Here is a 17,404-nt window from a genome sequence, read left to right on the forward strand (position 1 = left end):
ATTCTGACTAGATCAGATGGAGTTAAACTATATAACCTTCCTGTATTCTGACTAGATCAGATGGAGTTAAACTATATAACCTTCCTGTATTCTGACTAGATCAGATGGTGTTAAACTATATAACCTTCCTGTATTCTGACTAGATCAGATGGTGTTAAACTATATAACCTTCCTGTATTCTGACTAGAGGGTGTTAAACTATATAACCTTCCTGTATTCTGACTAGATGGTGTTAAACTATATAACCTTCCTGTATTCTGACTAGATCAGATGGAGTTAAACTATATAACCTTCCTGTATTCTGACTAGATGGTGTTAAACTATATAACCTTCCTGTATTCTGACTAGATCAGATGGTGTTAAACTATATAACCTTCCTGTATTCTGACTAGATGGTGTTAAACTATATAACCTTCCTGTATTCTGACTAGATGGTGGTAAACTATATAACCTTCCTGTATTCTGACTAGATGGTGTTAAACTATATAACCTTCCTGTATTCTGACTAGATCAGATGTTAAACTATATAACCTTCCTGTATTCTGACTAGATCAGATGGTGTTAAACTATATAACCTTCCTGTATTCTGACTAGATGGTGTTAAACTATATAACCTTCCTGTATTCTGACTAGATCAGATGTTAAACTATATAACCTTCCTGTATTCTGACTAGATCAGATGATGTTAAACTATATAACCTTCCTGTATTCTGACTAGATCAGATGGTGGTAAACTATATAACCTTCCTGTATTCTGACTAGATGGTGTTAAACTATATAACCTTCCTGTATTCTGACTAGATCAGATGGTGGTAAACTATATAACCTTCCTGTATTCTGACTAGATCAGATGGAGTTAAACTACACTGCTCAAAAAAATAAAGGGAACACTTAAACAACACAATGTAACTCCAAGTCAATCACACTTCTATGAAATCAAACTGTCCACTTAGGAAGCAACACTGATTGACAATAAATTTCACATGCTGTTGTGCAAATGGAATAGACAAAAGGTGGAAATTATAGGCAATTAGCAAGACACCCCCAAAAAAGGAGTGATTCTGCAGGTGGTGACCACAGACCACTTCTCAGTTCCTATGCTTCCTGGCTGATGTTTTGGTCACTTTTGAATGCTGGCGGTGCTCTCACTCTAGTGGTAGCATGAGACGGAGTCTACAACCCACACAAGTGGCTCAGGTAGTGCAGTTCATCCAGGATGGCATATCAATGCGAGCTGTGGTAAAAAGGTTTGCTGTGTCTGTCAGCGTAGTGTCCAGAGCATGGAGGCGCTACCAGGAGACAGGCCAGTACATCAGGAGACGTGGAGGAGGCCGTAGGAGGGCAACAACCCAGCAGCAGGACCGCTACCTCCGCCTTTGTGCAAGGAGGTGCACTGCCAGAGCCCTGCAAAATGACCTCCAGCAGGCCACAAATGTGCATGTGTCAGCATATGGTCTCACAAGGGGTCTGAGGATCTCATCTCGGTACCTAATGGCAGTCAGGCTACCTCTGGCGAGCACATGGAGGGCTGTGCGGCCCCACAAAGAAATGCCACCCCACACCATGACTGACCCACCGCCAAACCGGTCATGCTGGAGGATGTTGCAGGCAGCAGAACATTCTCCACGGCGTCTCCAGACTCTGTCACGTCTGTCACATGTGCTCATGTGTTCAGTGTGAACCTGCTTTCATCTGTGAAGAGCACAGGGCGCCAGTGGCGAATTTGCCAATCTTGGTGTTCTCTGGCAAATGCCAAACGTCCTGCACGGTGCTGGGCTGTAAGCACAACCCCCACCTGTGGACGTCGGGCCCTCATACCACCCTCATGGAGTCTGTTTCTGACCGTTTTAGCAGACACATGCACATTTGTGGCCTGCTGGAGGTCATATGGAGGTCAGGCGCAGCAACGTGGGTTTTGTTTTGTGTGAAACGGAAGGCAGTGACAGCGTCATTCAAATCTCGTGAGTCATCTTTGACTGTCTAACTTGCTAATAGTGAATAATGTAAACTGAAGCGGTCAGTGTTACCTACTGTTGTAAAAACACTACCCGTTGTTCTGCTGGTGTGTGCGTCAGACTCTATTCGCCCAATGCACACGATAACACGTGATGGAGTTCAGTCACCCAACCAACACATTTTGTTCATTTAAAAGCCGTCAGACGTCGACTTGGTTGTAAAAGTGTTCCAACAGGAGAAACACTATAGACTCCTGTATTTATGTCAATTGTTGGACTCATTGCAATTACTATCACTGTCTTCTTAAGACTCCTTTGTATTTATGTAAATTGTGGCATATACTCAAATGCAACTCAGAAGATTGACTGTGTGTCTGTGAATAATAATAATAATTCTAACGTAACACCAACAATAATAACAATGATAATAATACATTTGCTATTCCCTTGGGTACAGAGTGGGTTGATGCTACTGGTCCCTCATCATCAGATACTGTCTGCTATGTATTATAGGTACCTTTCATACAAATCTTAACCTTGTGACCCATTCTATAAATCTGTTGTTCGTCATGTAGCTTGAAAGGGGTGTATCTTGGCTATAAAAGACCTTTGTACTTTTGTCTCGTGGCTCTCAACAAATCATCTGAGCGTGAATCGTCGACCAGTCATCATTATCGTAGAGCACTCAATCGATTCACTTTATATGTGTGCGTTGTATTGACCTGCTCCCTTATTAATAAAGTGAATACAGATTTAGTTAAAGTATAACTCTGACTTGTGTGATAAGTTTGTCTCTTATTTGATAGTAAAGAAAATAACCAACATATTTGGCGACGAGGATGGGAATCTTCACTTGGTGACCGTTCCTGACCACCTGGGTAAATCGTGCGGGATCCCTCAAACTTGGGATCTCAGGGAGACCACACTTCTGGAACGAAGCAGATGGACCCACCTTTGATCTGAGAGGCAGCGAGCTGAGTCTCAAACTTAGTTAAAAAAAATAAAGAAGTGAGCGAAACACGCAGAGTCAAGTTTTTAAGAAAAGCTACGCTCTGAGTGTGTATTTCTGTGTGAGGGGGGCACTCCAAATCCAACTCTAAATACTGTATCCATGACTATATCCAACCCAACTCCATATACTGTATCCAAGACTATATCCAACCCAACTCCATATACTGTTTTCATGACTATATCCAACCCAACTCCATATACTGTATCCATGACTATATCCAACCCAACTCTAAATACTGTATCCATGACTATATCCAACCCAACTCTAAATACTGTATCCATGACTATATCCAACCCAACTCCAAATACTGTATCCTACCATGACTATATCCAACCCAACTCTAAATACTGTATCCATGACTATATCCAACCCAACTCCATATACTGTATCCATGACTATATCCAACCCAACTCTAAATACTGTATCCATGACTATATCCAACCCAACTCTATATACTGTATCCTACCATGACTATATCCAACCCAACTCTAAATACTGTATCCATTACTATATCCAACCCAACTCTATATACTGTATCCTACCATGACTATATCCAACCCAACTCTAAATACTGTATCCATGACTATATCCAACCCAACTCTAAATACTGTATCCATGACTATATCCAACCCAACTCTAAATACTGTATCCATGACTATATCCAACCCAACTCCATATACTGTATCCATGACTATATCCAACCCAACTCTAAATACTGTATCCATGACTATATCCAACCCATCTCTAAATACTGTATCCATGACTATATCCAACCCAACTCTATATACTGTATCCATGACTATATCCAACCCAACTCTAAATACTGTAACCATGACTATATCCAACCCAACTCCAAATACTGTATCCATGACTATATCCAACCCAACTCCATGACTATATCCAATCCAACTCCAAATACTGTATCCATGACTATATCCAACCCAACTCCAAATACTGTATCCATGACTATATCCAACCCAACTCTATATACTGTATCCTACCATGACTATATCCAACCCAACTCTAAATACTGTATCCATGACTATATCCAACCCAACTCTAAATACTGTATCCATTACTATATCCAACCCAACTCTATATACTGTATCCTACCATGACTATATCCAACCCAACTCTAAATACTGTATCCATGACTATATCCAACCCAACTCTAAATACTGTATCCATGACTATATCCAACCCAACTCTAAATACTGTATCCTACCATGACTATATCCAACCCAACTCTAAATACTGTATCCATGACTGTATCCAACCCAACTCTAAATACTGTATCCATGACTATATCCAACCCAACTCTAAATACTGTATCCATGACTATATCCAACCCAACTCCATATACTGTATCCATGACTATATCCAACCCAACTCTAAATACTGTATCCTACCATGACTATATCCAACCCAACTCTAAATACTGTATCCATGACTATATCCAACCCAACTCTAAATACTGTATCCATGACTATATCCAACCCAACTCCAAATACTGTATCCATGACTATATCCAACCCAACTCCATATACTGTATCCATGACTATATCCAACCCAACTCTAAATACTGTATCCTACCATGACTATATCCAACCCAACTCTAAATACTGTATCCATGACTATATCCAACCCAACTCTAAATACTGTATCCATGACTATATCCAACCCTAAATACTGTATCCATGACTATATCCAACCCAACTCCAAATACTGTATCCATGACTATATCCAACCCAACTCTAAATACTGTATCCATGACTATATCCAACCCAACTCTAAATACTGTATCCATGACTATATCCAACCCAACTCTAAATACTGTATCGATGACTATATCCAACCCAACTCCATATACTGTATCCATGACTATATCCAACCCAACTCTAAATACTGTATCCATGACTATATCCAACCCAACTCTAAATACTGTATCCATGACTATATCCAACCCAACTCCATATACTGTATCCATGACTATATCCAACCCAACTCTAAATACTGTATCCTACCATGACTATATCCAACCCAACTCTAAATACTGTATCCATGACTATATCCAACCCAACTCTAAATACTGTATCCATGACTATATCCAACCCAACTCCAAATACTGTATCCATGACTATATCCAACCCAACTCCATATACTGTATCCATGACTATATCCAACCCAACTCTAAATACTGTATCCTACCATGACTATATCCAACCCAACTCTAAATACTGTATCCATGACTATATCCAACCCAACTCTAAATACTGTATCCATGACTATATCCAACCCTAAATACTGTATCCATGACTATATCCAACCCAACTCCAAATACTGTATCCATGACTATATCCAACCCAACTCTAAATACTGTATCCATGACTATATCCAACCCAACTCTAAATACTGTATCCATGACTATATCCAACCCAACTCTAAATACTGTATCCATGACTATATCCAACCCAACTCTAAATACTGTATCGATGACTATATCCAACCCAACTCTAAATACTGTATCCATGACTATATCCAACCCAACTCTATATACTGTATCCATGACTATATCCAACCCAACTCTAAATACTGTATCCTACCATGACTATATCCAACCCAACTCTAAATACTGTATCCATGATTATATCCAACCCAACTCTAAATACTGTATCCATGACTATATCCAACCCAACTCTATATACTTTATCCTACCATGACTATATCCAACCCAACTCTAAATACTGTATCCATGACTATATCCAACCCAACTCTAAATACTGTATCCATTACTATATCCAACCCAACTCTATATACTGTATCCTACCATGACTATATCCAACCCAACTCTAAATACTGTATCCATGACTATATCCAACCCAACTCTATATACTGTATCCATGACTATATACAACCCAACTCCAAATACTGTATCCATGACTATATCCAACCCAACTCCATGACTATATCAAATCCAACTCCAAATACTGTATCCATGACTATATCCAACCCAACTCCAAATACTGTATCCTACCATGACTATATCCAACCCAACTCTAAATACTGTATCCATGACTATATCCAACCCAACTCTATATACTGTATCCATGACTATATCCAACCCAACTCTATATACTGTATCCATGACTATATCCAACCCAACTCCATGACTATATCAAATCCAACTCCAAATACTGTATCCATGACTATATCCAACCCAACTCCAAATACTGTATCCTACCATGACTATATCCAACCCAACTCTAAATACTGTATCCATGACTATATCCAACCCAACTCCATATACTGTATCCATGACTATATCCAACCCAACTCTAAATACTGTATCCATGACTATATCCAACCCAACTCCAAATACTGTATCCATGACTATATCCAACCCAACTCTAAATACTGTATCCATGACTATATCCAACCCAACTCTAAATACTGTATCCATGACTATATCCAACCCAACTCTAAATACTGTATCCATGACTATATCCAACCCAACTCTAAATACTGTATCCATGACTATATCCAACCCAACTCCAAATACTGTATCCATGACTATATCCAACCCAACTCTATATACTGTATCCATGACTATATCCAACCCAACTCTAAATAATGTATCCATGACTATATCCAACCCAACTATATATACTGTATCCATGACTATATCCAACCCAACTCTAAATACTGTATCGATGACTATATCCAACCCAACTATAAATACTGTATCCATGACTATATCCAACCCTAAATACTGTATCCATGACTATATCCAACCCAACTCCAAATACTGTATCCATGACTATATCCAACCCAACTCTAAATACTGTATCCATGACTATATCCAACCCAACTCTAAATACTGTATCCATGACTATATCCAACCCAACTCTATATACTGTAACCATGACTATATCCAACCCAACTCTATATACTGTAACCATGACTATATCCAACCCAACTCTAAATACTGTATCCATGACTATATCCAACCCAACTCTAAATACTGTATCCATGACTATATCCAACCCAACTCTATATACTGTATCCATGACTATATCCAACCCAACTCCATATACTGTTTTCATGACTATATCCAACCCAACTCTAAATACTGTATCCTACCATGACTATATCCAACCCAACTCTAAATACTGTATCCTACCATGACTATATCCAACCCAACTCCATATGGGGGCGGCAGCGTAGCCTAGTGGTTAGGGCGTTGGACTAGTAACCGAAAGGTTGCAAGATCGAATCCCCGAGCTGACAAGGTACAAATCTGTCGTTCTGCCCCTGAACAGGCAGTTAACCCACTGTTCCTAGGCCGTCATTGAAAATAAGAATTTGTTCTTAACTGACTTGCCTAGTAAAATAAAGGTAAAATAAAAAAATAAAAAAATATACTGTATCCATGACTATATCCAACCCAACTCTATATACTGTATCCATGACTATATCCAACCCAACTCTAAATACTGTATCCATGACTATATCCAACCCAACTCCATATACTGTATCCATGACTATATCCAACCCAACTCCATATACTGTATCCATGACTATATCCAACCCAACTCTAAATACTGTATCCATGACTATATCCAACCCAACTCCAATTACTGTATCCATGACTATATCCAACCCAACTCCAAATACTGTATCCATGACTATATCCAACCCAACTCTATATACTGTATCCATGAATATATCCAACCCAACTCCAAATACTGTATCCATGACTATATCCAACCCAACTCTATATACTGTATCCATGAATATATCCAACCCAACTCCAAATACTGTATCCATGACTATATCCAACCCAACTCCATATACTGTATCCTACCATTACTATATCCAACCCAACTCCAAATACTGTATCCATGACTATATCCAACCCAACTCCAAATACTGTATCCATGACTATATCCAACCCAACTCTAAATACTGTATCCATGACTATATCCAACCCAACTCTAAATACTGTATCCATGACTATATCCAACCCAACTCTATATACTGTATCCTACCATGACTATATCCAACCCAACTCCAAATACTGTATCCATGACTATATCCAACCCAACTCCAAATACTGTATCCTACCATGACTATATCCAACCCAACTCTAAATACCGTCAGTACCCTGCAGCATTCTGTATGTTTTACAGTACAGAGACCTTAAAACCGGTGTAATGTGTTCTGTCTGGTCTTGGTCAGTACCCTGCAGCATTCTGTATGTTTTACAGTACAGAGACCTTAAAACCGGTGTAATGTGTTCTCTGTCTGGTCTTGGTCAGTACCCTGCAGCATTCTGTATGTTTTACAGTGCAGAGACCTTAAAACCGGTGTAATGTGTTCTCTCTGTCTGGTCTTGGTCAGTACCCTGCAGCATTCTGTATGTTTTACAGTTGACCAGACAATATAATGTCACAGATATAAAGACCTCCATCTGTTTTGGCATTACCCTAATCTTAACACTCACTAAAGTATACTTAACCGTAACATAACTCATGTTCCCAAACCAAACCGTAATTATTCCGACCTTGTGAGTCAACACTTCCTTGGCTTCATATTTAGAGAGAGGGCAGGCTGGCTGGTAAAGGTGGAGCTCCGGGTTGTAGTTCAAAAACTATGACATTTATGACTAAAGAGAAGACGTTTTACGATCTGAATTCTGTGTGTCTCTTCAACTCAGATGGTAAACTTCTCTTTTTAGTCAAAAACATGGCGACACTTCCTTTTCCTGCCTAACAATTTTCACCTCGTACGGACACACTATTTTCACGCCACTTCGATACAGCTACGATTTTCGTAAGATTTTAGGAGAGCATTTTCGCTAACCCTTTTCCTAACCTTAAATAATTAAACTAAATCTCCTAACCTGTTACGAAAAAGTCATTGCCGTATCTTAGTATTGTGTAAATAGTGTTTGTCTGCCACAGACACCCTACAGCCTCACCACACCCAAACTCCCCTGTCTGATCAGACAACTACGCAGCAACGACAAGACATCTCCATTTCCTGCACTCGGTTTTGAGCCTGCACTTGAATTCTCCCCGTTTCTTTCTTGTTAATATTATGTTCAGATAATAAAATAGCCTACAGGCTAAATAATGAAGGAATAATGTTGTGGCTTACCTGTCTTTATCAATAAAACACTGATTAACAGAATCCCAAAACACCAGGCCGCCGAGGTCGGAAAGGTCTTCATTTCACTAACAAAACAAGTCTGACTCCAAGGTAAAGCTGTTTGTAACTGGTGAAGAAAACTATTTGGAGTTTATAAAAATAAACCAAAACAGTCCAAAGGCTAATTTGTCAACGAACAGAATGTAACACGACCTCTGTTCCAGAAATAACGGAGAAAAGGTGGTGGAGTTTCACACTTTACTTTCACTTTCACTTACAGTACTTCTAGTTGAATATCATCTCGCGATATCTAGCTCCATCTAGTGTTCTGATATGGACATTAACTTCATGTCATCTCGCGATATCTAGCTCCATCTAGTGTTCTGATATGGACATTAACTTCATATTAAATGTCCTAAAACACATAGGAGCACGAATGTGAATCTTGAAATAAACGTGACAACAACAGTGGCGACCCGTCATACAGGGCAGATAGCTAAAAACAGAGCCTAACAGAGCCCACCTTTAGCTAACAAAAATATAAGTTTTTTTTGTTGTGCCTGTTTTGCTCTTGGGAAGGCTTCCACGTGACGCAGCGGTTTAAAGGCACTACATCTCAGTGCTAGAGGCGTCACTCCTGACCCTGGTTCGGATCCAGGCTGTATCACAACCGGCTGTGATTGGGAGTCCTATAGGGATGCCTACAATTGGCCCAGTGTCATCCGGGTTTGACCGGGGTAGGCCGTCATTGTAAATAAGAATTTGGTCTTAACTGACTTGCCTAGTTAAACAAAGGTTAAATAAAAAACATTTTAACAAAGTAAATGTTATTTTGGCATTAATACGTGTCACATGAGTTTGCAAACAATGTAAACGAAATAAGTAGGCTGTATTTAATATTTCAACTTTCGATATGAAATTGTCTCAAGAACATTTGATCATATAACATTAATATGACTTTCACTGTCATTTGTGGACTAGCTAGACAGGTGTGAACAGTATGGCAGAAATTACACTAATTTAAGCTAATTTTAAACATAACCCTTGTTCCCAAATCTAACCTTTAATTATTTAGACCTGGTGAGTCTACTGTTCCTTGACTTCAGCCATATTTATGACTATAAAGAGAAGACGTTTTACGATCTGAATTCTGTGTGTCTCTTCAACTCAGATGGTAAACTTCTCTTTTTAGTCAAAAACATGGCGACACTTCCTTTTCCTGCCTAACAATTTTCACCTCGTACGGACACACTATTTTCACGCCACTTCGATACAGCTACGATTTTCGTAAGATTTTAGGAGAGCATTTTCGCTAACCCTTTTCCTAACCTTAAATAATTAAACTAAATCTCCTAACCTGTTACGAAAAAGTCATTGCCGTATCTTAGTATTGTGTAAATAGTGTTTGTCTGCCACAGACACCCTACAGCCTCACCACACCCAAACTCCCCTGTCTGATCAGACAACTACGCAGCAACGACAAGACATCTCCATTTCCTGCACTCGGTTTTGAGCCTGCACTTGAATTCTCCCCGTTTCTTTCTTGTTAATATTATGTTCAGATAATAAAATAGCCTACAGGCTAAATAATGAAGGAATAATGTTGTGGCTTACCTGTCTTTATCAATAAAACACTGATTAACAGAATCCCAAAACACCAGGCCGCCGAGGTCGGAAAGGTCTTCATTTCACTAACAAAACAAGTCTGACTCCAAGGTAAAGCTGTTTGTAACTGGTGAAGAAAACTATTTGGAGTTTATAAAAATAAACCAAAACAGTCCAAAGGCTAATTTGTCAACGAACAGAATGTAACACGACCTCTGTTCCAGAAATAACGGAGAAAAGGTGGTGGAGTTTCACACTTTACTTTCACTTTCACTTACAGTACTTCTAGTTGAATATCATCTCGCGATATCTAGCTCCATCTAGTGTTCTGATATGGACATTAACTTCATGTCATCTCGCGATATCTAGCTCCATCTAGTGTTCTGATATGGACATTAACTTCATATTAAATGTCCTAAAACACATAGGAGCACGAATGTGAATCTTGAAATAAACGTGACAACAACAGTGGCGACCCGTCATACAGGGCAGATAGCTAAAAACAGAGCCTAACAGAGCCCACCTTTAGCTAACAAAAATATAAGTTTTTTTTGTTGTGCCTGTTTTGCTCTTGGGAAGGCTTCCACGTGACGCAGCGGTTTAAAGGCACTACATCTCAGTGCTAGAGGCGTCACTCCTGACCCTGGTTCGGATCCAGGCTGTATCACAACCGGCTGTGATTGGGAGTCCTATAGGGATGCCTACAATTGGCCCAGTGTCATCCGGGTTTGACCGGGGTAGGCCGTCATTGTAAATAAGAATTTGGTCTTAACTGACTTGCCTAGTTAAACAAAGGTTAAATAAAAAACATTTTAACAAAGTAAATGTTATTTTGGCATTAATACGTGTCACATGAGTTTGCAAACAATGTAAACGAAATAAGTAGGCTGTATTTAATATTTCAACTTTCGATATGAAATTGTCTCAAGAACATTTGATCATATAACATTAATATGACTTTCACTGTCATTTGTGGACTAGCTAGACAGGTGTGAACAGTATGGCAGAAATTACACTAATTTAAGCTAATTTTAAACATAACCCTTGTTCCCAAATCTAACCTTTAATTATTTAGACCTGGTGAGTCTACTGTTCCTTGACTTCAGCCATATTTATGACTATAAAGAGAAGACGTTTTACGATCTGAATTCTGTGTGTCTCTTCAACTCAGATGGTAAACTTCTCTTTTTAGTCAAAAACATGGCGACACTTCCTTTTCCTGCCTAACCATTTTCACCACGGACGGACACACTATTTTCACGCCACTTCGATACAGCTAAGATTTTCGTAACATTTTAGGAGAGTATTTTCGCATACCCTTTTCCTAACCTTAAAATAATTAAACAAATTCTCCTAACCTACTACGAAAAAGTCATTGCCGTATCTTAGTATTGTGTAAATAGTGTTTGTCTGCCACAGACACCCTACAGCCTCACCACACCCAAACTACCCTGTCTGATCAGACAACTACGCAGCAACGACAAGACATCTACATTTCCTGCACTCGGTTTTGAGCCTGCACTTGAATTCTCCCCGTTTCTTTCTTGTTAATATTATGTTCAGATAATAAAACAGCCTACAGGCTAAATAATGAAGGAATAATATTGTGGCCTACCTGTCGTTATCAATGAAACACTGATGAACAGAATCCCAAAACACCAGGCCACCGAGGTCGGAAAGGTCTTCATTTCACCAACAAAACAAGTCTGACTCCAAGGTAAAGCTATTTGTAACTGGTGAATACAACTGTTTGGAGTTTAGAAAAATAAACCAAAACAGTCGAAAGGCTAATTTGTCAACGAACAGAATGTAACACGACGTCTGTTCCAGAAATAATGGAGAAAAGGGTGGTGGAGTTTCACACTTTACTTTCACTTTCACCTACAGTACTTCTAGTTGCATATCATCTCGCGATATCTAGTTCCATCTAGTGTTCTGATATGGACATTAACTTTGTGTCAGATGTCCTAAAAAACACATACAGAACAAATAAATAAATGAACAAGAGCGCATTATTTGTTATATTGTTGTGTGTGATCATTTATGTTGTTAATACAACCACGCAAAAGAAGACACTTGTTTGAAGTTCTTTCCAATGTTTTAAGGGGTTTATGAAAAGTATATTTCCATCCTGACTTTTACATAAGTCCTTTGTATTGGTGTGACTTGACGGACCAGATGGGACTCATTCCCTCCCAAACCAAAAGGAGAAACCAATGTTTTCTCTGGTAGGCACAACCTACCTGGCACCCCAGACAGGCTAAACAACTTTTTTGCTGATATAGACCTACCCCTGATATAGGCCTACCCCTGATATAGGTCTACCCCTGATATAGACCTACCCCTGATATAGGCCTACCCCTGATATAGACCTACCCCTGATATAGGCCTACCCCTGATATAGGCCTACCCCTGATATAGATCTACCCCTGATATAGGCCTACCCCTGATATAGACCTACCCCTGATATAGACCTACCCCTGATATAGGCCTACCCCTGATATAGGCCTACCTCTGATATAGGTCTACCCCTGATATAGACCTACCCCTGATATAGACCTACCCCTGATATAGACCTACCCCTGATATAGGCCTACCCCTGATATAGACCTACCCCTGATATAGGCCTACCCCTGATATAGGCCTACCCCTGATATAGGCCTACCCCTGATATAGGCCTACCCCTGATATAGGCCTACCCCTGATATAGGCCTACCCCTGATATAGACCTACCCCTGATATAGATCTACCCCTGATATAGGCCTACCCCTGATATAGGCCTACCCCTGATATAGGCCCACCCCTGATATAGACCTACCCCTGATATAGGCCTACCCCTGATATAGGCCTACCCCTGATATAGACCTACCCCTGATATAGGCCTACCCCTGATATAGGCCTACCCCTGATATAGGCCTACCCCTGATATAGGCCTACCCCAGATATAGACCTACCCCTGATATAGACCTACCCCAGATATAGACCTACCCCTGATATATCCCTACCCCTGATATAGGCCTACCCCTGATATAGGTCTACCCCTGATATAGGTCTACCCCTGATATAGACCTACCCCAGATATAGGTCTACCCCTGAGTCATATTGGCATGCAGTATGTTTAGCACATAGAGGCAGACCGTCTCTCTGCTTGGTCTCTAGGCTAGTTGTCCACGGAAAATATTTAATGAAGGTAAAAGCCAAATAATTTCACTACTGATTTTTTTGACTGGTAGACTGGTAGTCTATATTGTCACTAAGAATGGTGGATAGAGGACAGACTGGTAGTCTATATTGTCACTATGAATGGTGGATAGAGGACAGACTGGTAGACTATATTGTCACTATGAATGGTGGATAGAGGACAGACTGGTAGACTATATTGTCACTATGAATGGTGGATAGAGGACAGACTGGTAGACTATATTGTCACTATGAATGGTGGATAGACAGACTGGTAGACTATATTTTCACTATGAATGGTGGATAGACAGACTGATAGACTATATTGTCACTATGAATGGTGGATAGAGGACAGACTGGTAGACTATATTGTCACTATGAATGGTGGATACACAGACTGGTAGACTATATTGTCACAATGAATGGTGGAGAGAGGACAGACTAGTAGACTATATTGTCACTATGAATGGTGGATAGAGGACAGACTGGTAGACTATATTGTCACTATGAATGGTGGATAGACAGACTGGTAGACTATATTGTCACTATGAATGGTGGATAGACAGACTGGTAGACTATATTGTCACTATGAATGGTAGATAGAGGACAGACTGGTAGACTATATTGTCACTATGAATGGTGGATAGAGGACAGACTGGTAGACTATATTGTCACTATGAATGGTAGATAGAGGACAGACTGGTAGACTATATTGTCACTATGAATGGTGGATAGAGGACAGACTGGTAGACTATATTGTCACTATGAATGGTAGATAGAGGACAGACTGGTAGACTATATTGTCACTATGAATGGTGGATAGACAGACTGGTAGTCTATATTGTCACTATGAATGGTGGATAGACAGACTGGTAGACTATATTGTCACTATGAATGGTAGATAGAGGACAGACTGGTAGACTATATTGTCACTATGAATGGTGGATAGACAGACTGGTAGTCTATATTGTCACTATGAATGGTGGATAGAGGACAGACTAGTAGTCTATATTGTCACTATGAATGGTGGATAGAGGACAGACTGGTAGACTATATTGTCACTATGAATGGTGGATAGACAGACTGGTAGACATGTTTATATATTATATACTTATATATTATATACAGCTGGAGCTGTGATCCTGGAGAGACCTGTTTATATATTATATACAGCTGGAGCTGTGATCCTGGAGAGACCTGTTTATATATGATGTTTATATATTATATACAGCTGGAGCTGTGATCCTGGAGAGACCTGTTTATATATGATGTTTATATATTATATACAGCTGGAGCTGTGATCCTGGAGAGACCTGTTTACATATGATGTTTATATATTATATACAGCTGGTGCTGTGATCCTGGAGAGACCTGTTTATATATTATATACAGCTGGAGCTGTGATCCTGGAGAGACCTGTTTATATATTATATACAGCTGGAGCTGTGATCCTGGAGAGACCTGTTTACATATGATGTTTATATATTATATACAGCTGGTGCTGTGATCCTGGAGAGACCTGTTTATATATTATATACAGCTGGAGCTGTGATCCTGGAGAGACCTGTTTATATATGATGTTTATATATTATATACCGCTGGAGCTGTGATCCTGGAGAGACCTGTTTATATATTATATACAGCTAGAGCTGTGATCCTGGAGAGACCTGTTTATATATGATGTTTATATATTATATACAGCTGGTGCTGTGATCCTGGAGAGACCTGTTTATATATTATATACCGCTGGAGCTGTGATCCTGGAGAGACCTGTTTATATATTATATACAGCTGGAGCTGTGATCCTGGAGAGACCTGTTATATATGATGTTTATATATTATATACAGCTGGTGCTGTGATCCTGGAGAGACCTGTTTATATATGATGTTTATATATTATATACATCTGGTGCTGTGATCCTGGAGAGACCTGTTTATATATTATATACAGCTGGAGCTGTGATCCTGGAGAGACCTGTTTAAATGTGATGTTTATATATTATATACAGCTGGAGCTGTGATCCTGGAGAGACCTGTTTATATATTATATACAGCTGGAGCTGTGATCCTGGAGAGACCTGTTTATATATGATGTTTATATATTATATACAGCTGGTTCTGTGATCCTGGAGAGACCTGTTTATATATGATATTTATATATTATATACAGCTGGAGCTGTGATCCTGGAGAGACCTGTTTATATATGATGTTTCTATATTATATACCGCTGGAGCTGTGATCCTGGAGAGACCTGTTTATATATTATATACAGCTGGAGCTGTGATCCTGGAGAGACCTGTTTATATATGATGTTTATATATTATATACAGCTGGTTCTGTGATCCTGGAGAGACCTGTTTATATATGATATTTATATATTATATACAGCTGGAGCTGTGATCCTAGAGAGACCTGTTTATATGTTATGTTATATACAGCTGGAGCTGTGATCCTGGAGAGACCTGTTTATATATTATATACAGCTAGAGCTGTGATCCTGGAGAGACCTGTTTATATATGATGTTTATATATTATATACAGCTGGAGCTGTGATCCTGGAGAGACCTATTTATATATGATGTTTATATATTATATACAGATGGAGCTGTGATCCTGGAGAGACCTGTTTATATATTATATACAGCTGGAGCTGTGATCCTGGAGAGACCTGTTTATATATGATGTTTATATATTATATACCGCTGGTGCTGTGATCCTGGAGAGACCTGTTTATATATTATATACAGCTGGAGCTGTGATCCTGGAGAGACCTGTTTATATGTGATGTTTATATATTATATTCAGCTGGAGCTGTGATCCTGGAGAGACCTGTTTATATATGATGTTTATATATTATATACAGCTGGAGCTGTGATCCTGGAGAGACCTGTTTATATATGATGTTTATATATTATATACAGCTGGTGCTGTGATCCTGGAAAGACCTGTTTATATATGATGTTTATATATTATATACAGCTGGAGCTGTGATCCTAGAGAGACCTGTTTATATATGATGTTTATATATTATATACAGCTGGTGCTGTGATCCTGGAGAGACATGTTTATATATTATATACAGCTGGAGCTGTGATCCTGGAGAGACCTGTTTATATGTTATTTTATATACAGCTGGAGCTGTGATCCTGGAGAGACCTGTTTATATATGATGTTTATATATTATATACAGCTGGAGCTGTGATCCTGGAGAGACCTGTTTATATATGATGTTTATATATTATATACAGCTGGAGCTGTGATCCTGGAGAGCCCTGTTTATATATGATGTTTATATATTATATACAGCTGGAGCTGTGATCCTAGAGAGACCTGTTTATATATGATGTTTATATATTATATACAGCTGGTGCTGTGATCCTGGAGAGACCTGTTTATATATGATGTTTATATATTATATACAGCTGGAGCTGTGATCCTAGAGAGACCTGTTTATATATGATGTTTATATATTATACACCGCTGGAGCTGTGATCCTGGAGA

The 17,404-nt window shown here is 39.2% G+C and overlaps 1 protein-coding gene across 1 annotated transcript in view; it reads right to left on the reverse strand.

The window, feature by feature from the left end:
- Positions 1-12,629, reverse strand: part of LOC129835624 (putative selection and upkeep of intraepithelial T-cells protein 1 homolog) — a 74,256-nt gene extending 61,627 nt beyond the window's left edge. Inside the window, exon 1 of the mRNA XM_055901337.1 lies at positions 12,338-12,629. Within this exon, the coding sequence (XP_055757312.1) occupies positions 12,338-12,410 (73 nt within the window). The 5' untranslated portion in view covers positions 12,411-12,629. The remainder of the gene's footprint in view (positions 1-12,337) is intronic.
- Positions 12,630-17,404: the final 4,775 nt, after the last annotated feature.

The sequence above is a fragment of the Salvelinus fontinalis genome, chromosome 36, assembly GCF_029448725.1.
Source record: "Salvelinus fontinalis isolate EN_2023a chromosome 36, ASM2944872v1, whole genome shotgun sequence".
In the NCBI taxonomy this organism is placed as follows: domain Eukaryota; kingdom Metazoa; phylum Chordata; class Actinopteri; order Salmoniformes; family Salmonidae; genus Salvelinus; species Salvelinus fontinalis.